Source organism: Oncorhynchus mykiss, chromosome 3, assembly GCF_057628025.1.
Source record: "Oncorhynchus mykiss isolate SJ-2025 chromosome 3, ASM5762802v1, whole genome shotgun sequence".
Taxonomy (NCBI): Eukaryota; Metazoa; Chordata; class Actinopteri; order Salmoniformes; family Salmonidae; genus Oncorhynchus; species Oncorhynchus mykiss.
Window position 1 is genome coordinate 58,462,892 of NC_143024.1, and position 27,531 is coordinate 58,490,422.

A 27,531-nucleotide genomic window follows, 5' to 3' on the forward strand; every position below is an offset into this window, starting at 1 on the left:
AGAGAGAGAGAGAGAGAGAAGGGCTCGTCCTAAATCTCTGGACAAATCCTGGATTTCCCCAACAGGCCCAGATGATGCTTGGCTAGGAGGACATGACTGTATGGCAGATGATAAGAAGAGTAGTTAATAGATCCAGAATGCTTTGGTGAAGCTGCATCAGTGTCAGACTGATCAGCATGTCATTGGCTGGTAGGGACATTTTAATGACCTCAGCGTTCAAAGCCTGACGATGTGGCATATTTCATTTTACACTGATATGCGACCAGTCTTTCTCTGTTAGACAAATCAAATCAAACTTTGTTTGTCACATGGGCCGAATACAACAAGTGTAGACCTAACCGTGAAATGCTTACTTACAAGCCCTTAACCAACAGTACAGTTTACCAAATAAACTAAAGTAAAAAATAATAGAAATGTAACACAATAAAATAACAATAACGAGGCTATATACAAGGGGTACCAGTACCGAGTGATCTGAGGTCAATATTTCTCTGTTAGAAACACTCTAGTCTAGTCTACAGCATGCTTAATTTGCTCACGGTTCATTTTAAGTTCATTTGCTTGCCCACAGTTCTGTACCTTTAGTAATATATACACTATAACAGTTGTAGCTACATTTAGCAGATTTCAGTAGCTGAAGTTCAATGTTTGGACCTTCCGCTTCCATTGAAACAACAGTGAAATATCACATTTAACACAGAAGTGTAAAATATGCAACATGTCTCCCTATTGTCTTGCAGCAGTCATGTCGCGAGCCCACGAGGGCCCGGGGGAGATGGGGAAAGCGGTGGCTATCGCAAAGGACGAGCAAGAGAAAATGAAGGAGCTCTTTAAGATTAACCAGTTCAATCTGATGGCCAGCGACATGATTGCTCTCAACAGGAGTCTGCCGGACGTGAGACTGGACGGGTGAGTGAACTCGGCCTTTTCCCAGACACACACTGTGAATTACCCCCGCTGACCTCTTTACTCGGCACTACACACACCACCCACTATGACAGCCCCGTCTACCGCTACACCTCAGAAGCCCTAATACCTCCACTTCGCTTCGCAACATGCTCTGGTTCTCAAAAAGGGCCAACATGTTGGATCTACTTTCTGCCCTTTTTCACTAGTTGTTGTTTTAGTCCAGAAACTTCCGCTGAATTCACTTCGGAAAACCACACTACGCTGACACGCAACTTTGAGAATGACAACATGGTGTGTCATTTTAGGAGCAGCCGCAGCAATGCGAAGCAAAAGAGACTGTCTGCCAAATAACTAAGGTTCAACAGAACATTTTGATATCGTCTGGAATGAACCAATTTGTTAACTTTGATTAAGACGACCCGTTGGGGCAGAATGAAAGGAGATATTAAACGTTTCACACTGCGCCTCACCCCCTGTCTAAGTCCTCGGACTCCTCAGGATTCATTCCATGATGTAACATACTCTAATTCAGTGGTGGCTGGTGAGGGGACGAGGACTCATAGTAATGACTGGAATGGAATCAATGGAGCAGCATCTATCTCATGGAAACCATGTGTTTGATGTTTTTCATACCATTCCGTTTATTCCGTTCCGGCGATTCCAAGGAGGCCGTCATCCCATTTCAAAGTGCCACCAGACACCACTGCTCTAATTGAAGAACATTAGACTCAAAGAGATTATTTGCCCGTGTGGTATCCATCACGGTCTTTGTGTGTTTACTTCAGCCGTGACAGTCTGAATGGGAGAAGGGCTTTGTTTACTGTCGCCCAAGACCTACTAGAGCTGGATAATGAAAACCCAAAGGGCAATTTGGGTGAAATATGATCCACATTTATCTTGAGCAGCTGATCGAGAGACAGGTCTTCTCTCCGGGAGACAGCCCAGTGATTTTGTGTTTCTGTGTTCCTACAGGACATTCTTTGTCCACTGTTCTTTAGAATGTGCTCTTTGTGGTATTGAAAATAGGAACATTGTCAATACAACAATATTAAAAAAACGATGCAGGGAATGTAAGCATATGCCAATACTGTGAACATTGTCTATATTGTTTATATATTACCCACCGCCTCGAAAATCAACTGTCCCCCCATGGGGTTTACATTGCTATAACATTTTATATGAAAAGTTATCACACAAAAAAAAGGAACATTTACAATATATGTGAACACTGCACGCACTCCATTTCACACATGTACAAGGATTGTGCTAAGTTTAATTCTTGTAGATTTAGCGAATTATGAATTCCACTTTAATGAACTAGTCCTATCGTATATTTAAGCAATAAGGCACCTCAGGGGTTTGTGGTATATGGCCAATATATAAGGGCTGTATCCAGGCACTCCGCTTTGTGTCGTGCGTAAGAACAGCAATTAGCCGTGGTATATTGGCCATATACCACAAACCCCCAAGGTGCCTTATTGCTAATGTAAACTGGTTACCAATGTAATTAGAGCAGTAAAAATACATGTTTTGTCATACCCGTAGTATACGGTTTGATATACAATGGATATCAGCCAATCAGCATTCAGGGTTGTAACCACCCAGTTTATAATGAAGAATTTGTACAAAAGAGCCATAGATCTAGGTCTGTGGTCTGTTGATTTTATTTTACCCCAAGAGAGTGCCAAGCTGCAGAATCGTACTAATTGCATCTCAAAATCTTCCTCAAACTCGCCAGTACACCTTGGAACGTTATTAAAGAACTCAGCTTGGCTTTGCAAGACTGTGAGGGAGAGGGTTATTGTCATGGGGTGTAATAGGCAGTGGTTGAAAGAAATAAGATGATCGCTCAGTGGCTAGTAGCTAGCTACCCTGGTGCTCCCATTCTGTCAGTCTGTCCTGTCACCCGTCGTGGGGTGAATGGGATAAACCTACTGTCCGCTCCAATCGCCTGTCACCTCCCACTTCCAACCCGGCTGCCTCCTCTCTATCTTTAATGCACCCTCCTCATACTTTATTTAACATTACAATCTACACTACATGGCAGGCTTGCCCTGCCTTTGGTCTGTATCTCTGGGGGTGTGTGACTGCATCCCAAATGGCACCCTATTCCCTACAGTGCCTTCGTAAAGTATTCATATCCCTTGACTTTGTCCACATTTTGTTGTGTTACAGCCAGAAACACAGCCTACACAACAAAACCCCAATCATGACAAAGTGAAAACCTGTTATTACATTTAAAAAATATATATATATATATTTTTGAAAATGAAATACAGAAATATCTAATTTTAAGCATCTTTGTCAGCGATTACAGCTGTGAGTCTTTCTGGGTAAGTCTCTAAGAGCTTTCCACATCTGCATTGTACAAGATTTTCCCATTATTCTTCAAGCTCTGTCAAATTGGTTGTTGATCTTTGCTGGACAACCAATAGATCTTGCCATAGATTTTCAAGTAGATTTAAGTCAAAACTGTAACTAGGCCACTCCAGTGTAGCCTTGTATTTTATGTTTTGTCCTGCTGAAAGGTGAATTCATATCCCAGTGTCTGGTGGAAGGCAGACTGAACCAGGTTTTCATTTAGGATTTTGCCTGTGTTTTTTTACCCCCCCCCCCCTGAAAAAAAAAAAACCCAGTCCTTAACGATTACAAGCATGATTCAGCCACCACTATGCTCGAAAATATGGAGTGGTTCTCAGTAATGTATTGGATTTTCCCCAAATATAACACTTTGTACTCAAGACAAAAAAGTGAGTTGCTTTGCTACTGTTTTGCAATATTACTTTAATGGCTTGTTGCAGACAGGATGCAAGTTTAGGATCATTTTTTATTCTGTACAGGCTTCCTTCTTTTCCTCCTGTCAATTAGGTTAGTATTGTGGAGTAACTACAATGTTGTTGATCCATCCTCAGTTTTCTCCTATTACAGCCATTCAACTCTGTAGGAGTTTTAAAGTCACTATTGGCCTCATGGTGGAATCCCAGAGCGGTTTCCTTCCTTCTTTCTACCCATCTACCAATGGGAGCCCTTCTTTACGAGGCTTTGGAAAACCTCCCTGGTCTTTGTGGTTGAATCTGTGTTTGAAATTCACTGCTCGACTGAGGGACCTTACAGATAATTGCATGTGAGAGATGAGGCAGTCATTCAAAAATCATGTTAAACTTTATTATTGCACACAGAGTGAGCCCATGCAACTTATTATGTGACTTGTTAAGCACATTTTTTACTCCTGAACTTACTTAGGCTTGCCATGACAAAAGGGGTTGAATACTTATTGACACAAGATATTTCAGCTTTTCCCTTTTAATTCATTAGTAAGAAATTCAATAAACATAATTCCACTTTGACATTATGGGGTATTATGTGTATGTCAGTGTAATCTGTTTTCAATTCAGGCTGTAACACTACAAAATGTGGGGAAAGTGAAGGGGTGTGAATACTTTCTGAAGGCAGTGTATGTGAGCCCTGGTCGGAAGTAGTGGTCTGTATAAGGAATAAGGTGCCATTTGGGACACAGCCTGTGTGTGTGGAGCAGCATGCCATTTAGCACAGCACAGTGTTCAAATCACATTTTATTGGTCACATACACATGTTTAGCAGATGTTATTGCAGGTGTAGCGAAATGCTTCTGTTTCTAGCTCCATCAGTACAGTAATATCTAACACGTAATATCTAACAATTTCACAACAATACACACACATTTTAAGTAAAGGAATGGAATTAAGAGTTTATACATATTTGGACGAGCAATGTCGGAGCGGCATGGACTAGAATACATGGAGATATAGAATAGAATACAGTAAATACAGTGCCTTGCGAAAGTATTCGGCCCCCTTGAACTTTGCGACCTTTTGCCACATTTCAGGCTTCAAACATAAAGATATAAAACTGTATTTTTTTGTGAAGAATCAACAACAAGTGGGACACAATCATGAAGTGGAATGACATTTATTGGATATTTCAAACTTTTTTAACAAATCAAAAACTGAAAAATTGGGCGTGCAAAATTATTCAGCCCCTTTACTTTCAGTGCAGCAAACTCTCTCCAGAAGTTTAGTGAGGATCTCTGAATGATCCAATGTTGACCTAAATGACTAATGATGATAAATACAATCCACCTGTGTGTAATCAAGTCTCCGTATAAATGCACCTGCACTGTGATAGTCTCAGCGCAGAGAGCATCATGAAGAACAAGGAACACACCAGGCAGGTCCGAGATACTGTTGTGAAGAAGTTTAAAGCCGGATTTGGATACAAAAATATTTCCCAAGCTTTAAACATCCCAAGGAGCACTGTGCAAGCGATAATATTGAAATGGAAGGAGTATCAGACCACTGCAAATCTACCAAGACCTGGCCGTCCCTCTAAACTTTCAGCTCATACAAGGAGAAGACTGATCAGAGATGCAGCCAAGAGGCCCATGATCACTCTGGATGAACTGCAGAGATCTACAGCTGAGGTGGGAGACTGTCCATAGGACAACAAACAAAGAGAGAGTCGTATATTGCACAAATCTGGCCTTTATGGAAGAGTGGCTAGAAGAAAGCCATTTCTTAAAGATATCCATAAAAAGTGTTGTTTAAAGTTTGCCACAAGCCACCTGGGAGACACACCAAACATTTGGAAGAAGGTGCTCTGGTCAGATGAAACCAAAATTGAACTTTTTGGCAACAATGCAAAACGTTTTGTTTGGCGTAAAAGCAACACAGCTGAACACACCATCCCCACTGTCAAACATGGTGGTGGCAGCATCATGGTTTGGGCCTGCTTTTCTTCAGCAGGGACAGGGAAGATGGTTAAAATTGATGGGAAGATGGATGGAGCCAAATACAGGACCATTCTGGAAGAAAACCTGATGGAGTCTGCAAAAGACCTGAGACTGGGACGGAGATTTGTCTTCCAACAAGACAATGATCCAAAACATAAAGCAAAATCTACAATGGAATGGTTCAAAAATAAACATATCCAGGTGTTAGAATGGCCAAGTCAAAGTCCAGACCTGAATCCAATCGAGAATCTGTGGAAAGAACTGAAAACTGCTGTTCACAAATGCTCTCCATCCAACCTCACTGAGCTCGAGCTGTTTTGCAAGGAGGAATGGGAAAAAATGTCAGTCTTTTGATGTGCAAAACTGATAGAGACATACCCCAAGCGACTTACAGCTGTAATCGCAGCAAAAGGTGGCGCTACAAAGTATTAACTTAAGGGGGCTGAATAATTTTGCACGCCCAATTTTTCAGTTTTTGATTTGTTAAAAAAGTTTGAAATATCCAATAAATGTCGTTCCACTTCATGATTGTGTCCCACTTGTGTCCCAAAAAAATACAGTTTTATATCTTTATGTTTGAATCCTGAAATGTGGCAAAAGGTTGCAAAGTTCAAGGGGGCCGAATACTTTCGCAAGGCACTGTACATATGAGATGAGTAGTGCAAAATATGTAAACCTTATTAAAGTGACTAGTGTTCCAAGTATTAAAGTGGACAGTGATTTCAAGTCTATGTATATAGGGCAGCACTCTCTGAGGTGCTATATATTCATGTAATTTCTGCTGAGATTAGCTTTTAAATGGATAGTCATTGAATCAACAACTGGAAATCTATGGGAAAAGATAGCATGTCATTGTGCTAAGGTCTAGAAGCGATGCACCCTTGCCGTCACTGCTGAAAAAAATCCTGGGGGAAACACTGGTGCAGCATATACTAAGTCTTGTGAACTTTGGCTTTGTTTGAAAGCAGTTAATTTTGTTACAACGCTCTGAGGTCAATTTCAGCCACATATATTTTACATTCACAAGCATGTCACACAACTATGCTCACTGTTGATAGCACTCTACTGTAGACACGCATCAGGAGTAGCAGCCTATTTGACCTCTTAACCAGAGCTCCCGTTGTCCGTCCATCAGTTGCAAGACGAAGGTGTACGCGGACGATCTCCCCGACACCAGCATAGTGATCGTGTTCCACAACGAGGCGTGGAGCACCCTGCTCCGCACTGTCCACAGTGTCATCAACCGCTCGCCACGGCACCTGCTGCAGGAGATCCTGCTGGTGGACGACGCCAGTGAGAGAGGTACTGTAGCTGGGTCCAGCCTAAACCATCAACTAACTAGCTTCACTGAGTTTAAAAGGTCACTCTGGGATTAATACATGCAGTTCTTAGTATTGTGTGATAGTATCGATGTAAAATTTGAAAGACAATCGGCCCTTGATAATTGTGAATGAATATGGAAAACAACACTGCACAATGAAGTTCTATGGGAGTTTGAAACATGTCTGTAACATGTCTGTAACATGTCTGTAACGTTCTTTGTATTAAAGGATAATAATATACCACATTTGAAAGAAAATCGGCACTTGCCTTGATAACTGTGAATGAACGCGGGAAAAACACCAAACAATTAAGTTATTCCGGGCGTTTGAAACATGTCCTCTCTGATGTGTCCTCTTCTGTCAGACTTCTTGGGAAAGAAGCTGGAGAACTATGCTCGTACCCTGGAGGTTCCCGTGCGGGTCCTGCGGATGGAGCAGCGAACGGGGCTGATCCGGGCCAGGCTAAGAGGGGCAGCTGCCACACGGGGACAGGTCATCACCTTCCTGGACGCCCACTGTGAATGCACAGTGGGCTGGCTGGAGCCTCTGCTGGCCAGGATCAAAGAGGACCGGTAAGGAGCTCCACCATCACCACGCTCGATGTAAATGGAACACACGGCAATGGGTAGACATGAGGGTGCTGAGGCTCGAAAGCAAATCATCTCTGCTCTGTTCTCTTCCTGCTGCCTCAGTGAGATGCTAACTCATTAGCCTTCCGCTTGTCTTCTGTGTCGTCTGAAAACTGGATCTGACGTTAATGGTAGACACTAGCTCGACTTTATAGCAGGCAACGACACCAATGCCCGTGACAGCTGTGTGCCCCATAGCTGAGTGGCAGCTTGTTTTGTCACAACGCTGTCTGCCGCTTCTTTATACCGTGGGAGATACAGTAGAATGTGATTGCACTGAGTCAGTTGTTGGTGGCTATTTGTAAGTGACAGCAGGGTTGAAATCCTATTATTTGGAATCGTGGTTATATTAATGAAGTAATGGTGTGGTTATTCTAATCCTGTTTCAGGATTGCACTTGCTTGTTCGGTGGGCGAAGGTTTCCTTCTACATGAAAGGGAGAAAGTGTAGATGGACTGAAAATGTATTTGCCCCCCCCCACCCCCTTATCTCTCTTATCTGGTGTCAGACATCCACCCATTTTGCCTCAGGTGCCAGGCAGAAATTAGTTTAGTATTACCGAGGAGATTATATTATGGAGCCATTACACTTTTACGACCCTGCACGTTTATTGACGTGTAAAAGTAGGTGCCGGAGCATAAAAGTGCACAAACACTGATTAGATTTAGACCAGGAAGTGAAGTGGGTGCTGAGTGAAGGGGATGCGTTGAATGAATTCCCTGCAGCACCTAGAGGCTGGGTGGGTCCCAAGTGGCACCCTATTTCCCTACCTAGTACACTACTTTTGACCAAAGCCCTATGGGCCCGGGTCGAAAGTAGCGCACTAGGGAATAGGGTGCCATTTGAGACGCACGCCTTAAAGGTTACCTTCAGCTTTACTGTAAAACTCCTACTGAAGCAAACCGTCTGAGGCCACACATCCATACTGTGTTGTCATTGTCAACATAATCAACATGCATATATTCCATTTCCTTTTGACTGTAAGTAGTATGTTACCTCCGGTCAGTGTTGTTCTCCTAATGGATATGTTTATAATGAGTATGGACCAGCCGATGATTTACTAATATTGAAATAAACTCATAATGAAGCTGGGGATAATGCCACCGCTGTAGAAATGCATGGTCAGCAGTTAGCTATTTGTCTCGGCGCTCACCTGAAGAATGAACAGTTATGGCACCATTAGCTTTGTAAATTATTTATTCCTTTATTATTTATTTTGTGGATGAATTAATGCTGTTGGCTCTGCCAGCCAAGCAGTTTAATATAACCAGGCGTGGAATATTGTTAATGGAAATGACACAAAGTTTTGGGGTTTAAGGGAAGGAAGTGAATAAATTGAAGAGACTACCCAGTCCTACAAAGTCATTTTCTGAAGTTGATTCCACATGTCATTTATCTAGGGCTTTCTTTCACTATTTCCTGTAACAGGAATGCTTTGGATTTCTCCGTGGTTGTTTAGGCTGTCAATGTATTTCTTGTCAAATGAATGCCTTATCTTTCTCTTCGTGGTTGTTTAGGAGATCTGTGGTATGTCCTATAATCGATGTGATCAGCGACGAGACGTTTGAATACATGGCGGGCTCAGACATGACCTACGGAGGATTCAACTGGAAGCTGAATTTCCGTTGGTACCCCGTGCCTCAGAGAGAAATGGACAGGCGCAAAGGGGACAGGACATTACCACTCAGGTACACACATATATGCCTTTATCTGTTGCCCGAGTTGAAATGAGTTTATTTGGCACCCTATTCCCTTTGTAGTGCCCTACTTTTGTAAAAGTAGGGCACTATAAAGCAGGGGTGCTCGACTCTTACCCTATGAGGTCCGAACCCTACTGGTCTACCTGGCAATTAATTGCACGCACCTGGTGTCCCAGGTCTAAATCAGTCCCTGATTAGAGGGGAACAATAAAAAAAAATGTAGTGGAGGACAGTAACATTAAAGACCAGTTTACTGAAAAGCCTCGTAAAGACAACAAATATTCGCTCTCTAGCGTTATCATTTCAGGTGAGAGTAGGTTGTTGGTAGTGCTGGGAAGTCGCAGAGCTGACATCATTGGTGTGGATTTCTTTAGAAGCCCTCTTCTCCGATAGCTGTCAGAGCTGCATCATTTGGAGATAGATTGCATTGCTGTGAAATACTGACTTAGCTGCGAGGCCAATGTTTTTTTAATATGTTTTTGTTGTTGTTGTTGTTGTTGTTGTTATTTGATACAGGAGTTGTAGTTTCACGGTGTAGCTAGTTTCATCTTGGAATACAAGAAAAATAGATCAATGAAGCTGGTGCTGCAGAAATATTGACACACCTCTCCATCAATTATATTTTATTGGACAGAGCAACAACACGGTATTATGATGGTGTCCCTCAATGCTTCATACATCTGATTTTCATTGTCTTAAAAGAAGATTGTCATCTCCAAGCCCCTAGCGGTGTCTGTTTGCTTCTTTTTAGCAGAATGAAAACGGCAGAGAGTGGATCAAACAATGAAATAGTCATTTTGCATCGAGATTGTCAGTCTAGGTCAGGTTTTGTTTTGTGTGTGAAATGCTAGTGTCCAAAGTGCCCATTTGTTTGATGAAGAGCTGGGCAATTAATCATGTCTTGCTGTCTTATTTCCAAAGCCCCCAGACATTCTTTTAATTATTTTTTTTATTTTGCCTTTATTTAACCAGGTAGGCCAGTTGAGAACAAGTTCTCATTTACAACTGCGACCTGACCAAGATAAAGCAAAGAAGTGCGACACAAACAACAACACATGGAATAAACCCACATACAGTCAATAACACAATAGAAAAAGTCTATATACAGTGTGTGCAAATGGCGTAAGGAGGTAAGGCAATAAATAGGCCATAGTAGAGAAGTAATTACAATTTAGCAAATGAACACTGGAGCGATAGATGTGCAAATGATGATGTGCAAGTAGAAATACTGGTGTGCAAAAGAGCAGAAAAGGTAAATAAAAACAATATGGGGATGAGGTAGTTGGATGGGCTATTTACAGATGGGCTGTGTACAGCTGCAGCGATCGGTAAGCTGCTCAGATAGCTGATGCTTAAAGTTAGTGAGGGAGATACAGTGCCTTGCGAAAGTATTCGCCCCCCTTGAACTTTGCGACCTTTTGCCACATTTCAGGCTTCAAACATAAAGATATAAAACTGTATTTTTTTGTGAAGAATCAACAACAAGTGGGACACAATCATGAAGTGGAACGACATTTATTGGATATTCAAACTTTTTTAACAAATCAAAAACTGAAAAATTGGGTGTGCAAAATTATTCAGCCCCTTTACTTTCAGTGCAGCAAACTCTCTCCAGAAGTTCAGTGAGGATCTCTGAATGATCCAATGTTGACCTAAATGACTAATGATGATAAATACAATCCACCTGTGTGTAATCAAGTCTCCGTATAAATGCACCTGCACTGTGATAGTCTCAGAGGTCCGTTAAAAGCGCAGAGAGCATCATGAAGAACAAGGAACACACCAGGCAGGTCCGAGATACTGTTGTGAAGAAGTTTAAAGCCGGATTTAGATACAAAAATATTTCCCAAGCTTTAAACATCCCAAGGAGCACTGTGCAAGCGATAATATTGAAATGGAAGGAGTATCAGACCACTGCAAATCTACCAAGACCTGGCCGTCCCTCTAAACTTTCAGCTCATACAAGGAGAAGACTGATCAGAGATGCAGCCAAGAGGCCCATGATCACTCTGGATGAACTGCAGAGATCTACAGCTGAGGTGGGAGACTCTGTCCATAGGACAACAATCAGTCGTATATTGCACAAATCTGGCCTTTATGGAAGAGTGGCAAGAAGAAAGCCATTTCTTAAAGCTATCCATAAAAAGTGTTGTTTAAAGTTTGCCACAAGCCACCTGGAAGACACACCAAACATGTGGAAGAAGGTGCTCTGGTCAGATGAAACCAAAATTGAACTTTTTGGCAACAATGCAAAACGTTATGTTTGGCGTAAAAGCGACACAGCTGAACACACCATCCCCACTGTCAAACATGGTGGTGGCAGCATCATGGTTTGGGCCTGCTTTTCTTCAGCAGGGACAGGGAAGATGGTTAAAATTGATGGGAAGATGGATGGAGCCAAATACAGGACCATTCTGGAAGAAAACCTGATGGAGTCTGCAAAAGACCTGAGACTGGGACAGAGATTTGTCTTCCAACAAGACAATGATCCAAAACATAAAGCAAAATCTACAATGGAATGGTTCAAAAATAAACATATCCAGGTGTTCGAATGGCCAAGTCAAAGTCCAGACCTGAATCCAATCGAGAATCTATGGAAAGAACTGAAAACTGCTGTTCACAAATGCTCTCCATCCAACCTCACTGAGCTCGAGCTGTTTTACAAGGAGGAATGGGAAAAAATGTCAGTCTCTCGATGTGCAAAACTGATAGAGACATACCCCAAGTGACTTACAGCTGTAATCGCAGCAAAAGGTGGCGCTACAAAGTATTAACTTAAGGGGGCTGAATAATTTTGCACACCCAATTTTTCAGTTTTTGATTTGTTAAAAAAGTTTGAAATATCCAATAAATGTCGTTCCACTTCATGATTGTGTCCCACTTGTTGTTGATTCTTCACAAAAAAATACAGTTTATATCTTTATGTTTGAAGCCTGAAATGTGGCAAAAGGTCGCAAAGTTCAAGGGGGCCGAATACTTTCGCAAGGCACTGTATAAGCCTCCAACTTCAGCGATGTTTGCAATTCGTTCCAGTCATTGGCAGCAGAGAACTGGAAGGAAAGGCCGGCCAAACGAGGTGTTATCTTTGGTGAGATATACCTGCTGGAGCGCGTGCTACGGGTGGGTGGTGTTATGGTGACCAGTGAGCTGAGATAAGGCAAAGTTTTAGCTAGCAAAGACTTATAGATGACCTGGAGCCAGTGGGTCTGGCGACGAATATGTAGCGAGGGCCAGCCGACGAGAGCATACAGGTCGCAGTGGTGTATGGGGCTTTGGTGACAAAACAGATGGTACTGTGATAGACTGCATCCAGTTTGCTGAGTAGAGTGTGGGAGGCTATTTTGTAAATGACATCGCCAAAGTCGAGGATTGGTAGGATGGTCAGTTTTACGAGGGTATGTTTGGCAGCGTGAGTGAAGGATGCTTTGTTGCGAAATAGGAAGCCGATTCTAGATTTCATTTTGGATTAGAGATGCTTAATGTGAGTCTGAAAGGAGAGTTTACAGTCTAGCAGACACCTAGGTATTTGTAGTTGTCCACATATTCTAAGTCAGAACCATCCAAAGTAATTTTGCTAGTGCTGGCAGCGGGCAGCGATCTGTTGAAAAGCATGCATTTCATTTTACTAGCGTTTAAAAGCAGTTGGAGGCCACGGAAGGAGTGTTGTATGGCATTGAAGCTCGTTTGGAGGTTTGTTAACACAGTGTCCAAAGAAGGGCCAGATGTATACAGAATGGTGCCGTCTGCGTAGAGGTGGATCAAGGAATCACCCACAGCAAGAGCGACATTGTTGATATATACAGAGAAAAGAGTTTGCCCGAGAATTGAACCCTGTGGTACCCCCATAGAGACTGCCAGAGGTCCGGACCATGGGCCCTCAAATTTGACACACTGAACTCTATCTGAGAAGTAGTTGGTGAACCAGGCGAGGCAGTCATTTGAGAAACCAAGGCTGTTGAGTCTGCCGATAAGAATACGGTGATTGACAGAGTCGAAAGCCTTGGCCAGGTCGATGAAGACGGCTGCACAGTACTGTCTTTTTATCGATGGCGGTTATGATATCGTTTAGTACCTTGAGAGTGGCTGAGGTGCCCCCGTGACCAGCTGGGCATCCTGTCCATCGAGCAATATTGTTCAGCAATATTACTGTATGTTATTGATTATTTGTAAGCGGATCCGTTTCTCACTTTGTAAGATAGGTGTCTCTTGTCAAATGTGTTTCTTTATCCACTCTCATTGTTTTTCTCTTGTAGAACCCCTACTATGGCTGGAGGGTTATTCTCTATTGACCGGACATATTTTGAAGAAATTGGCACGTACGATCCAGGGATGGACATTTGGGGCGGAGAGAACTTGGAGATGTCTTTCAGGGTGAGTGGTTAAGAATAGAGGGTTATTATGACAATGATTGTGTGGGTGTGTGTGGGTGTGTCTGTGTGACCACGTGTGTGTGTGTGTGTGACCACTTGTATGTGCAGATCTGGCAGTGTGGCGGCTCGCTGGAGATTATAACATGTTCCCACGTGGGTCATGTGTTCCGGAAGGCCACCCCATACAGCTTCCCCGGGGGCACTGGCCAAGTCATCAACAAGAACAACAGGCGATTGGCCGAGGTGTGGATGGACGGCTTCAAAGACTTCTTCTACATCATATCACCAGGTACGCTACCACGCTTCCGTTTGAACCTGTTGTCTCTCAGCGGGTGGGAATGCATATGGAGTGGGAATGCAAACCTGGGTTCAAATACCCATTTGAACCCAGATCATTTAAAATACTTCAACTGGGATTGATGGACCCACTGGGCACAGACGTCAATTCAACGTCTATTCCATGTTGGAAACAATGTTGATTCAACCAGTGTGTGCTCAGTGGGGAGTTTCCTGGCACAATGGAACCAATAGAATTATTGGAAAATGTAAAACCCCGCCCACCTGGCACTCCAGGCAGACTAAAGCAAACTAAAGCGATGTAATATATTTCAAATAGTAGTGAAACCCAGTTCTGATGGAGCGGCAATGCATATGGTCTGGTAAATCGCTGCGCTCCGAGCATGTACTGATAAGTGTGAAATCAGCCTCTCGCCGTCATGTTGGGTATAGACTGGTTGTTTTTTTAGCAACGAAACCGATGCGTCAGCAACGAAGGGGCAAAACAGACTGGGTTGGCTAAGATTGTTGACATGTAAACTCCCAGCTAGCACATAACGTTCTGAGAACCATATGTATCTTAGAGCTTGGCGAGAGCGTGGTTGTCCTATGGTTGTTTTGCATATAACCTTCCCACAACGTTCTGGGAATTGTGCAGGATGCCCAGTTCAATGACGGCATGTCACAATAAAAAAGAAATGGGTTTGGATGATTATTAATGCCTAAGCCAATGAATTTCCATGTGTCCTATCTGTGCTTGGAGTTCACAGTTAACCTAAGCTAGCGGTGTTATTATAAATCTCATTGAAACATGTTCTCAGAACGTTATTTAAATATCTTCAAATAACCTTTAATATCCCGTCTTATAATGTTAATTAAACCTCACAGGAAAACTTTCAGGGAACCATAGTAAAAAAAAAAAAATGTGATCCTCCCTGCAATCTAAAAATTCATAATTCCCAGAGCAGATGAAATGTTCACTTCTGTTCTCAGAACAATTCAAAAACGTTCAGTTTTGCTCGTCAGGAAACGCATGTCTTAGTTCCCAGACCCAATGGGAAACTAAAACGTACAGTACGTTCCCACAACGTCCAAGGAACCAAATGTTATAGCTGGGCTATATTTTGTCTCTAAATGTTTATTGAAAACATAAATACAGGTGCACAGTGAGCGATTGTTGTCTCATATGCATTGTCACAGTTGTTGGTTAGCTAGCTAGAGAATTTGAGCTATATTAGCATAAACATGACATCAGTCAAAACAAGACAAGGTATCAATAACAATATACAACGAGCTGGAACGAGCCCACTACAATTCCCCATGTGGCAGCTTCGTATCACTGTTGCGAGCTATTTGACCCTTCAGAATCATAACAACATCCGCCTTCCGGCCACATCAATGCGCGCGCCACCTAACAATTTTTTCAGAATGGCACAAATTCCCCGATATCAGTGGCATGTAGGTGGGTTCTGAAAATAGGTATCTCCTGTCGTTTTGCATTCACCTCGTGACTGTTATTATTCTGCTTACATGCATAGAATACATAGTATTGACCTATATTGGTTAGCGTAGCCTCCTATACCAATACTATGCATGTCAGGCACCATAACACCTTTCGCTTGTCTTAGAGGAGTATATATATATATATTTTTTTTCACAGCCAATTCCTCATTACTGTATGTTTTTCAGGCCAGGGTCATTTCTCCTTTGTACTGTACTGAATGCCTTGAGCTTTGTAACTAGAGGATATGTAGCAAAATGGTTGGAAAGGGAAGCAACCCGTACCGTATCTTGTTAAAAAAAATTATATGTATATTCATTTTATATATTTGTTTGTATTTCATACATATTTTTTTATTTTTAGGGGGGGTAGATCAGCTTTCATATTGCGGGGTAGATTGTAGCTTCCAGTACTGTATCTAGCTATATTTGACCTTCCTACTCTGGCTCACGTTGCTTCTCCTCCTGGTCTCATTGAGTCTCAAGTACAATATGTCTTCGCTCTACTGTTCTTTGCATTCATTCGTCTTCCAGTGAGTTCCTACGCTGCTCTTGACGTGCCAAACAAGGCAGGGCATTGTGTTATGTTCAACTGCATGTCTCCCCACTTTGATCTTTTATTCATTGGAATAGTGCTATACTAAGTATCCTTCAAGATGTTCGACTGGAGATTTCCGGGAAATTGCGTTCACGTATTCAAGGGAGACGGTTGCTGTTTATGATCTCATGGGAAGCTCAGACAATGTTGTCCCCACAGCCTAGCGATGCAATACGATTGGCAAGAGATTGGCAGCTGAGTATCCAAGTAATGTTGGAGCCAAGTTATGAGATTAGATTTATGCAGTACCTTGCCAATATCTAGTTACATTTTGCATGAAAGGCACCCTTTCCAGGTTTCCAGAATGCTCTTTAGTCTGTCTTCTGAGGAGTCAATGGGGGCTCAGTACCCTAAGTGATTCCTGAAAAAGCATACTCGCAGTATCCGGTCGGCATTGAGTGTCTGCTCTTCCAGGATATAACAGGGGATGATCAGGTCAGGGCAGCTCCACTGTTAGTGCATATCCCACTCTATTCCCTTTATCAGGAGTGGGCAAACTTTTTTTTTTTTGCTTGTGGGACAGAAAAAGGACAGTTATTTGAAAATAAATATATAGGTCCATTATAATTTCTATATAATTTCTATCTATTCTGAACAAGAAATATACATGCAAAATGCAATTTTACTGAGTTACAGTTCGTATAAGGAAATCAGTCAATTGAAATAAATAAATTAGGCCCACCCACTGGGGAGCCAGGCCCGGCCAATCAGACTGAGGTTTTCCCCATGAAAGGGCTTTATTACTTCTCAGTTTCATCAGCTGTCCGGGTGGCTGGTCTCAGATGATCCCGCAGGTGAAGAAGCCGGATGTGGAGATCCTGGGCTGGCGTGGTTACACATGGTTTGCGGTTGTGAGGCCGGTTGGACATACTGCCAAATTCTGTAAAACGACATTGGAGGCGGCTTATGGTAGAGAAATTAACATTAAATTCTCTGGCAACAGCTCTGGTGGACACTCCTGCAGTCAGCATGCCAATTGCAAAACTTGAGACATCTGTGGCATTGTGTTGTGTGACAAAAAACTGTACAGTGGCCTCTTATTGACCCCAGCACAAGGTGCACCTGTGTAATGATCATGCTGTTTAATCGTCTTCTTCAAATGCCACACCTGTCAAGTGGATGGATTATTTTGGCAAATGAGAAATGCTCACTAATGTAAACAAATTTGTGCACAAAATTTGAGAGAAATAAGCTTTTTGTGCGTATGGAACATTTCTGGGATCTTTTATTTCACCTCATGAAACATGGGACTTTACACTTTACATGTTGCGTTTATATTTTTGTTCAGTGTATTTTTAGATGTTCAAGTGTGGCCTGGAGTGTTTTTTTTTTAACCCAAAATAACATTTAGGATTTTTTTTAATTGAATGCGGGCTCTTCTCTCAACAATGGTTATGCTGAAAATAAAACCGATGTTAGCACAGATCAGGTCCCCTCTGTCCATTCATTATAATCTAAAAGTCTAAACTGGTCCTAGATCAGCACTACCAGTCTGACATGCTCGATACACATGGCTCCGTGGTCTTGGTTTGTGTTGCAGGTGTGGCCCGGGTGGACTATGGAGACGTGTCCTCTCGCAAGGCCCTGCGTGAAGCTCTGCAGTGCAAACCATTCTCCTGGTACCTGGAGAACATCTACCCCGACTCTCAGATCCCCCGGAGATACTACTCACTTGGTGAAGTATGAAGTCTTTCAGATACTGCAGCCCAATACACCTCTCATGACCCTGGAGAAATCCCTAATGGCACCCTATTCCCTACACGGTGTACTACTTTTAACATGGGCCCATACGGAATAGGGTGTAATTTGCAGTGCAAGTCATCCATTTGCTATCGTAAGACTGTAGTCCTACTTCTCTTTAAAGTGAGTCAGAAGACCTGGATGTTCCAAACATTGAAACTGGACGATAAATAACCTCATGCGTTTGTTTAGTTGTGGTTTCAAAAGCAAGCACAGGATAGAGTTGGCGAACAACATTCTAGCTAACAGGTTAGCACCAGGCAAAGAGGGGAATGGTCTTGATAACATACAGTATGCCAATAAAAAGAAAGGCCACGATTGATAGAGAGCATGTCAAATAATGTGACCAGTTGGGAGTTTGGAGAGCTGAGGTTGTAATCCCCAAGTTGAATTCTGCTGAGGCTTGAGGATTTTACAGCCTGCATCCAATGTACTGCAGTAAAAGCTGTCTATGGCCACGGAACAGCAGCAGCAGCAGCAGCCTGAGTCTTCCCTTCCCCTCTCCTACCCTCCCGCCGTCTGCTCCTTGATTGACTTACTCCATAGCACACATCCCACTTTTAACATCCCCAGTCATTAGCTTTTATATCATTTAATTAGGAACAATACCATTCCTGCATAGTAAGCAGGTTATACAACACCTAGCGTATAGCCTAGGCTCTAGGAGTATATTACTTAGATATTAGATGGCTCATTAAATAATAATTTGGGGTGTGGATTTGTGGGAATACTTAGATCACCACTGATCTGATTTATGTAGCCATTTGCGATGCTAAGCAAGGTCCTTAATTATGACTTACATCACTGGTGAAATATAGGCAATGAGTTTAGATTGCTTGTTTTATTGAACAGTAAATATTTAATTAGATTATGACATCTGGGCCACAGAGAAAAGACACAGGTGCTTTTCATTTTGACACCTGGAAATGAAGTGCCAGTGTTTGACGAGAGGATACGCCATTTCTTCTTCCGTTATAAACGGTGGCTTTTGTTAGCTGTAGATATGCCAGGGTGGATGGAAGGATGGTAATTATGAGTCCAATGTTTTTATACTCCTTTCTACCCCTAGATCAGAAATGTTGAAACAAACCAGTGTGTGGACAACATGGGCAGAAAGGAGAACGAGAAGGTTGGCTTCTTCAACTGCCATGGCATGGGTGGGAATCAGGTAAGGAGACTGCAGAAAGAAGAGCGAGAGCTATGGACCCATAGACCTTTCCCAGAGGAGAGAGCTATGGACCCATGGACCTTTCCCAGAGGAGAGAGCTATGGACCCATGGACCTTTCCCAGAGGAGAGAGCTATGGACCCATGGACCTTTCCCAGAGGAGAGAGCTATGGACCTAAATTCCTAGGTTTTCCAGACATCCCAATTGGAAGATTCACTGAATCCGGAGGGAATTAGCCGGAAAAATCTCAGAATTGTGGGAAGTTACCAGAATTTGTCCCTTCCAAATCGACCATGTCAGTAATTTCTTATTGGCAGGAAGGTTATTATCCCAGCCCTAAAAGCCTACTGTTTTCGGGCAAACTCCCAGGTTCTCTGATAATACTTATCCCGTGCAAATCGTCATCCCTGTGTTTTGAGGGATATTACAGAGTTTTAACAGGTGCCGCGTCCCAGTTTGGTTAAGAACATGGGGAACAAATTGATGTTTAACACAAAGTGCTATGCTCGTAGCCTACAGGCGAATGATCTGTTTTGCCACATATCAACTTTCCTAGTGCGATACCTCTCTTTTAAAAGACGAAGCGGACGATCCGTCAGGTAAATCAAATGTCTGCATAGGTTACAGTTCATGGTTCTTCTTGATATGCATTATTATTGAGATGTTCTCCAAGCTGAAGGCCTTCAGGCCAATATTAGGCTATACCTAGACATTTGAAAAATCTCCACGCCGAGAAGAGCCTCCAGGCTTCCGTCATAACGGTCAATTGTGAGCGAGGAAAAAAATAAATCACCACATGACGTGCTGGGGTAATAATTACATAACCGACGTTCTATAGTAATTACTAATCCTGTGCGAACAGTGCTTCGGAGAGATACTACTAGGTGTATGACCGTCTCGTTTTCTCTGCCAGGTGTTCTCGTACACGGCTGATAAGGAGATCCGGACAGATGACCTGTGTCTGGACGTGTCTCGCCCCCATGGCCCTGTGGTGATGCTGAAGTGTCATCAAATGAAGGGGAATCAGATGTTTGCGTATGACGCAGAGGTAAGACCAAGACTCCCCCTGTATAATACTGCGTGAGTCGTGACGGGAGGGTTGTAAAACTAGGATTATGATGCTTTTGCCTGATTGTCCGGAGTCATTTATTCACTATTATTACATTGGAAGAGATGTAATATGTATAATGACACACCTGTACTAATACATAAAAAAAAAATATGTTATGATTGTTTTGAGCCACCAGATGGTGCTACATGTCAGGAGTTGGGCTTCTGTTCAACTCCTGGACAATCGCCTTCATTCTGTTGCCCTGTGCACATTGCAGTCCATAATATTCCCCATTTATTAAAAATGTTCTCCTCTCATGTAGTATGTTGGCAAGTGGGAATATGATTTCGAGGTAAGCTTGCTGACCTGGTTGGTTCTCGTGAATGTTGTCATCTAGTTGATGTAGACAAGTGTGTATAAGTAATGTGTTTGGTAGGTAGTAGTACCTTGTGCTTAGTGGTTGTAAGGCCAGTGTTTATCCCTCGTTAGTCCATGAAGTCCTGTGTGACGTTGTGTCAGTAGTCAGTAGGAGTGTTCATGTTAATGCTCTGGGGAATGTGACCTGTTAGCCAGACCATGGGACTGATCAGACTCCACTCTCCAGTTACGTCCCACACTGCACTTCGTTGACTCGGGCATAGTTGCAAAATTCCATTAACTTTCCCAACATTCCGTGGCTTTCCAGAAATCCTGGGTGGAAGATTCCTGGAATTCTTGGGAATTTTGGGAAAAGTTACTGGAATTTTGCAACAATATGACAGTAATGTTAGACACTACTGAATGGCTCATGATATTCCAACAGATTGGTTTTCATTTCAATGGTCCAGGGCTGAATAATACAGTCCTATATATCTCCATAATATATCTAGAATGCAAATCATCTATGCTAATTCTAGTGCTATTTTTGATGCGCAGCAGACTTTGAAACAGGCACAGCGTACTATCCCTGCACCAACAATAGGGCATTTTGAATTCCTAAAGGGAAACCGTAGGACACAGCGGTAACCTTAATATTAACAATTATTATCAATATATTTCTTCCACTGGGACGGACACATTCCTATGTTCTGCCTGCTTGAGTACGGTGTCACCTGTCAGTGATTAAGATCTCTCATGTCACTGTCGACTTTGAAAAGCCCCCATCTATTCCTGTCCAACCCTAGATCCAGCTATTTTCGCTTTTTTACTTTAGTTATATATATATATAATATGAATCATGAATAATTCATGCTTTGAGAAATGTCCCTGACATATAGGGCGGTGGGGTTTCAATGCCTCTCTCAATGGCCTGATTATTGTTTAGCAACGGTGTGATAGGCGATACTGCTGATCCCAGCCCGTACCATTAACCATTTCATCTGGTCATCATTTTCGAGCAGAGAGAAATACCTGACTTTTACATTCTCCATATTCCAGGTGATCAGAGCCTGTGGACTGAAAGAGGTGTCGGTACTCACTTTGGGTACTCGTTTATATTAAGGTGCAGAAACGCTGCGATATTTTAAAGCTTGTACTCAAAGCAGTAGAACATTTGACGTGCCGGTACTTAGTGTGTACCGGACCAATTCAAGCACTGGTCAGAGCCATCTCTCTACTCACCTCTATTCTCAATCCCTCCCTGCTCATCTTTTAGGACTGTGGAATATCAGTCCCACCGCACCACAAGTCTCGAAAATGTCTATCAAACTAGGGAATCTGGTTGAAGATTGTCTGGTTGTACGCAATGTTGGTTCCGTTCTGAGCGACACTCCAACATGGTCCAACTGTAACCTTTGTCCTCCGTTAGATAGGTCGTGTGGAATAGTTATTTTGGAAATGGAAGTATACAGTACTGTCGATGATCTTGTTGGTCCTTCCTGGCCTGAGTACTGGCTCTGTCCTAGCGATTCTCACTTACTCCCATCTCCTCTTGTCTGTCCATGACATGTCCATCCTCCATCCGGATGCCTATCCACAGAAGCACACGTTCCTCCACATCATCACCCAGTCGTGTCTGACCATCAGCAGGCTGGAGGACGGCACTTGGGGCCCCACGGTGGAGTACTGTAATAGTAGCCCCTTGCAAGCCTGGGTCCTGAGGAACTTCACCCGGCTGGAGGTGTTTAGGAAGCTGTACTACAGCCCCACCGATTACTTTCTGTAGGGGCTGTCTTCCTGCATGGGTCACCGCAGGTCAGTATTGTACTACCAGACCTAGTGGAGGTCTTAGTGTGTAGTAGTCTAGTGCGTAGTGGTCTAGTGTGCCAATAAAATTAGCCCGTCCTGCTATATCTCTGCTCACCAGCCATTACTGGTGTAGTTGGCTAGTGTGTAGTTGTCTAGTCTGGTGTGTAGTGTCTAGTCTGTAGAGCTGGAGTCGTGCGACTATCTGGGGCAATAGGCTGTCACTTTGCTTTAGTAAGCAGCTTTTGACCTCACAGAAGGTTTGTTTTTCCATTTCCTTTGCCTCAGCCTTGACATGTTGTTCTTGGAGCTTGAGCCGGTTGGGATTGGGGAACGTTTCTGTTCGTTAGTCAAAGTGTGCCATGCAAAGCAGTTTCAAGGGCATTTAGTAGCATTTACCACTGACCTTTTGACATGAATGCTTAATGACAGGAGCACAGAGACACATAAGGTGGTGTATACATGGCGCTATCTGCAAAGACCTTTATCCAGCCTTCTTCTGCACCAAATTAGATCTCATTTGACATGTATTTTCCTACAGTACGTTCATATTTTATTTTGATACAACAACAACAAAAATCACTGGCTGCGGCCCCTCATACGGTGGTGCTCATTAAATGAGAGCCGAGGAGACATGGTCGTTTTTTTTTTGGTACAATTTTTAGCTGATTACCGAGCTATTTGATGGGCAGATTGAAATGGGCTCGCCTTTGTTGACAAGTTCTTTTGAAGTGATCCTTCTTTCATGGCGCTGGCCTCGGGAACGTGGGGGCTGCCTTTTGAACACACGCCATAACAGCTGTGTTCAGCTTGCAGCATGCGCTCATTGTCTGAGGACTGCATTTCAATCACCACTCCTCATTTCCATTTGACCTATCAATATTCTAAATCTAGCCTGGACGCTCGCTGCAAGTAACTACAGTCTTCTGTTTAATATATGCGCTTTCTTTCTGTTTGTCATTCCCATAACTTTAGCCTTGGTTACCTCTTTCCAGTACCTCTGTAATTCATTAGGAGTTTATTTGCCTGTTAAACAGTCTGTGTCTGCCTGGTAAAGACCGTATTCATGGCAGTGTGCTTTCCTTTTCAGACTACCGCTGATTTCAATTGGGTGAGTTGCGTTCAGGGTTATTGCTCTTTGTAAAAGGGACGGTGGCAGAGCAGCCTGCTGTCAGACGGCCTTATTCCCTGTTCTGCTCCTGACGGTGTTCGCCGTCCTTGAGAGTAACACTGCAAGACACTCCCTGAACAAACAATATTGCGATCACCACCTCAAATGCCACCCTATTCCCTTTATAGTGCACTACTTTTGACCGAAGCTCTATCAGGCCCTGGTCAAAAGTAGAGCACTATAAAGGGAGTAAGATGCCATTTGGGATTCACACACCGTTTCCTGATCTGATCGTCGCCTGCTCCCTCAAATGGCAAAATGCCACGAAACAAATGTCCATTAAATCTGTTGGTACGGTGGTGATTTTCTTTACATGCCAGGCTCTGTTTTTAAGCGTAGTTAGTGTCAGCACAAACGCACATTTTAAAAGAGATCCTGCATCTGTCAGCGAGTCCGGTCGTCGACTCTTCCTTGTGAAGGACACAGCGGATAAATGTTCTTCGCCCTGGGCCGACTCCTAGAAACCATCTTCATTTAATTAGCAGGTCTCAGCTGTGCACACACACGGCACAGAGCTCATGAGCCACTCGCTGGGACTGCCTCAGCTGTAAATGGGACTTTTTTTTATTGCCACTGAGGAGCAATTAAATAATTATGAGCAGAGGAATCATCCCCCACATTTCTAATATTTTCATTAAATATGGATTGGTTTTCCTCTGTTCTATTTTCTTCATTCTCTCTTCTCTGCACTGCGGAATGGTGGGATCTTGCAGTGATGGCAGAAATAGCACCTCTATCATTGCCCTGGCCATGTCCTTATGATTAATAAATAAGCTTTAGTGTAGTGAAGGTTCAGACCTTACTGTCAGGTACAGGACTATAATGGCAGATATTACAATTCGGGTTTGATAATGTAATAGTATTTGAACAGGTATGGTTTTTGAGAACATCAATACATGAATATGTTTTATTCATGAAAAAAAAAAAGCAGAACATTGTATTATTCATATATATTTTTGTAAACCTTTGACTGTTAAGTGCACCAAAACCTGCCTGAGTGGTTTTTACTGTAACGCCCGGTCCATCTCCTCTCCGGTGAAGTCATTTTTTTTACAAAACACAGAGAGAACAAAGAGAAAGATAGTGGAGAGTGTGTGTGTGATGGTGCTCTGAATGCAGGTAGAGTTTATTGAAGTTTTTACCTCACGACCCAAAAACAAACCATCTGGGTCTGTCGTACCCATTCAAAACATAAAAGGCTGAATACAGAACTGGAAACGTCCTCTATAACTTCGGAAATAATCATTGCCTGAAAGTCAAAGACGATAATTGCTGCAAAGTCAATATATTCAGCTACAGTATGTGGACCGTTTGACATTTTTTGATTCAGTGGGTTCTTAGTCATGACTAAAACCTTGCCTGATTGCAACAAAGACATTGCACCTGCGGGTTACCAGCAGGTTACCGCCGGATTTCTTAACACGCTACTAAAGGGAGATTACATAGTGCTCCGAGCTAAAAAATAACCCTGGTTGCAATGAAACAGCAGTGGAATAAAACTAGTAAACCAGCTGATCTGACACTGTCACGGTGTCAAGCCGTCTTAATACTAGACAGCGGTAAAGGCATGGGAAATTGTCATTTTTCCTGCGTTCACTACTCCCGCCCCAATGAAGAAACCATCCTATCAGGAACAACAAAATCAAAACATATAACAGATAAATAGCAGAATGTGACATACTACAATGATTTGACTGATGATAAAGTAATTGAAGATCAGCTTTTAGCACGTTGTAAATGAAAGTAATCTGGATTGCAGAAATGTGTGATAGACAGTTGAAATATACTTTTGAAACCAGTTCAAAATCAGTTCAAAACCCCTCGTAAGACATCACAGTAAAATAGAAGGATGTATTGCAAAAGGAATTAGTAAAGTGTTAGTGTACTGTACTGGGAAAGATTGGTTAGTCTGTGGACATCTGAGGGTTGGAATTAAGATTGGAGTGATTGATATGCCGATACACTTGGAGTCCAGTGTGATTAGGAAATAAACTATGTATGTATGTGCATTTTTATGTTTTCTACCAGGGGAGAGGTGTGTAGGGGCATAAAAAAAAAATATATATATATATATATATATATATACAGTACCAGTCAAACGTTTGGACACACCTACTCATTCAAGGGTTTTCTTTATTTTTTACTATTTTCTACATTGAAGAATAATAATAAAGACGTCAAAACTATAAAATAACACATATGGAATCATGTAGTAACCAAAAAAGTGTTAAACAAATCCAAAACTATTTTGTATTTTACATTCTTCAAGGTTGCCACCCTTTGCCTTGATTACAGCTTTGCACACTCTTGGCATACTCTCAACCAGTTTCATGAGGAATGTTTTTGCAATAGTCTTGAAAGAGTTCCCACATATGCTGAGCACCCTTTGGCTGATTTTCCTTCACTCTGCAGTCCATCTCATCCCAAACCATCTCAATTGGGTTGAGGTCGGGTGATTGTGGAGACCAAGTCATCTCATCACTCTCCTTGGTCAAGTAGCCCTTACACAGCCTGGAGGTGTGTTTTGGGTCATTGTCCTGTTGAAAAACAAATGATTGTCCCACTAAGCCCAAACCAGATGGGATGGAGTATTGCTGCAGAATGCTATGGTAGATATGCTGGTTAAGTGTGCCTTGAATTGTAATTAAATCCCTGACACTGTCACCAGCAAAGCACCCCCACACCTCCTGCTCCATGCTTCACGGTGGTAACCGTACATGCGGAGGTCATACGTTCACCTACTCTGCGTCTCACAAAGACATGGCGGTTGGAACCAAAAATCTCAAAAAGCACAGATTTCTACCAGTCTAATATCCATTGCTTGTGTTTATTGGCCCAAGCAAGTCTCTTCTTCTTATTGGTGTCCTTTAGTAGTGGTTTATTTGCAGCAATTCGACCATGAAGGCCTGATTCACGCAGTCTCCTCTGAACAGTTGATGTTGAGATGTGTCTGTTACATGAATCATTTATTTGGGCTGCAATCTGAGGTGCAGTTAGTGCAACTCTAATGAACTTATCCTATTCAGCAAAGGTAACTCTGGGTCTTCCTTTCCTGTGGTGGTCCTCATGAAAGCCAGTTTCATCATAGCTCTTGATGGTTTTGCGACTGCACTTGAAGAATCTTTCAAAGTTCTTGAAATTGTCCAGATTGACTGACCTTCATGTCTTAAAGTAATGATGAACTGTTGTTTCTCTTTGCTTGTTTGTGCTGTTCTTAGACTTAGCCGCATTTTAGTAAAATACTATCCTCTGTTCACCACCCTTAATTAACTTGTCACGACACAACTGATTGGCTCAAACGCATTAAGAAGGAAAGAAATTCCACAAATTCACTTTTAATATCACACACATGTTAATTAAAATGCATTCCAGGTGACTACCACATGAAGCTGGTTGAGAGAATGCCAAGAATGTGCAAAGCTGTCGTCAAGGCAAAGGGTGGCTACTTTGAAGAATCTCAAATATAAAATATAAATATTTTTTAAAACTTTTTTTGGTTACTACATGATTCCATGTGTGCTATTTCATAGTTTTGATGGATTCACTATTATTCTACAACGTTTGAAAATAGTAAAAATAAAGAAAAACCCTTGAATAAATAGGTGTGTTCAAACTTTTGACTGGTACTGTATGTGTATATATGTACTGTTGAAGTCGGAAGTTTACATACACCTTAGCCAAATACATTTAAACTCAGTAAAAAAAACCACATTTAATCCTAGTAAAAATCTCTGTCTTAGGTCAGTTAGGATCACCACTTTCTTTTAAGAATGTGAAATGTCAGAATAATAGTAGAGAGAATGATTTATTTCTTTGATCACATTCCCAGTGGGTCAGAATTTTACATGCACTCAATTAGTATTTGGGTAGCATTGCCTTTAAATTGTTTAATTTGGGTCAAACGTTTCGGGTAGCCTTCCACAAGCTTCCCACAATAAGTTGGATGAATTTTGGACCATTCCTCCTGACAGAGCTGGTGTAACTGAGTCAGGTTTGTAGGCCTCCTTGCTCGCACCTGCTTTTTCAGTTCTGCCCACACATTTTCTATAGGATTGAGGTCAGGGCTTTGTGATGGCCACTCCAATACCTTGACTTCGTTGTCCTTAAACCATTTTGCCACAACTTTGTAAGTATGCTTGGAGTCATTGTCCACTTGGAAGACCCAT

At 42.4% G+C, this 27,531-nt stretch overlaps 1 protein-coding gene across 3 annotated transcripts in view; it reads left to right on the top strand.

Moving 5' to 3' along the window:
• Positions 1-27,531, top strand: part of LOC110520045 (polypeptide N-acetylgalactosaminyltransferase 13) — a 56,629-nt gene that overhangs the window by 17,415 nt on the left and 11,683 nt on the right. Inside the window, exons 3-12 of one of the 3 annotated variants that reach the window (XM_036974307.2) lie at positions 741-909; positions 6,813-6,979; positions 7,364-7,571; positions 9,146-9,316; positions 13,582-13,699; positions 13,807-13,987; positions 17,613-17,752; positions 18,882-18,980; positions 19,894-20,028; positions 21,989-22,203. In XM_036974307.2, coding sequence (XP_036830202.1) covers positions 741-909; positions 6,813-6,979; positions 7,364-7,571; positions 9,146-9,316; positions 13,582-13,699; positions 13,807-13,987; positions 17,613-17,752; positions 18,882-18,980; positions 19,894-20,028; positions 21,989-22,174 — 1,574 coding nt within the window. In that variant the 3' untranslated portion in view covers positions 22,175-22,203. Of the gene's footprint in view, positions 1-740; positions 910-6,812; positions 6,980-7,363; positions 7,572-9,145; positions 9,317-13,581; positions 13,700-13,806; positions 13,988-17,612; positions 17,753-18,881; positions 18,981-19,893; positions 20,029-20,353; positions 20,444-21,988; positions 22,204-27,531 lie in introns of those variants that run through there. The other 2 variants (XM_090229634.1, XM_036974308.2) reach the window with 2 other exon arrangements.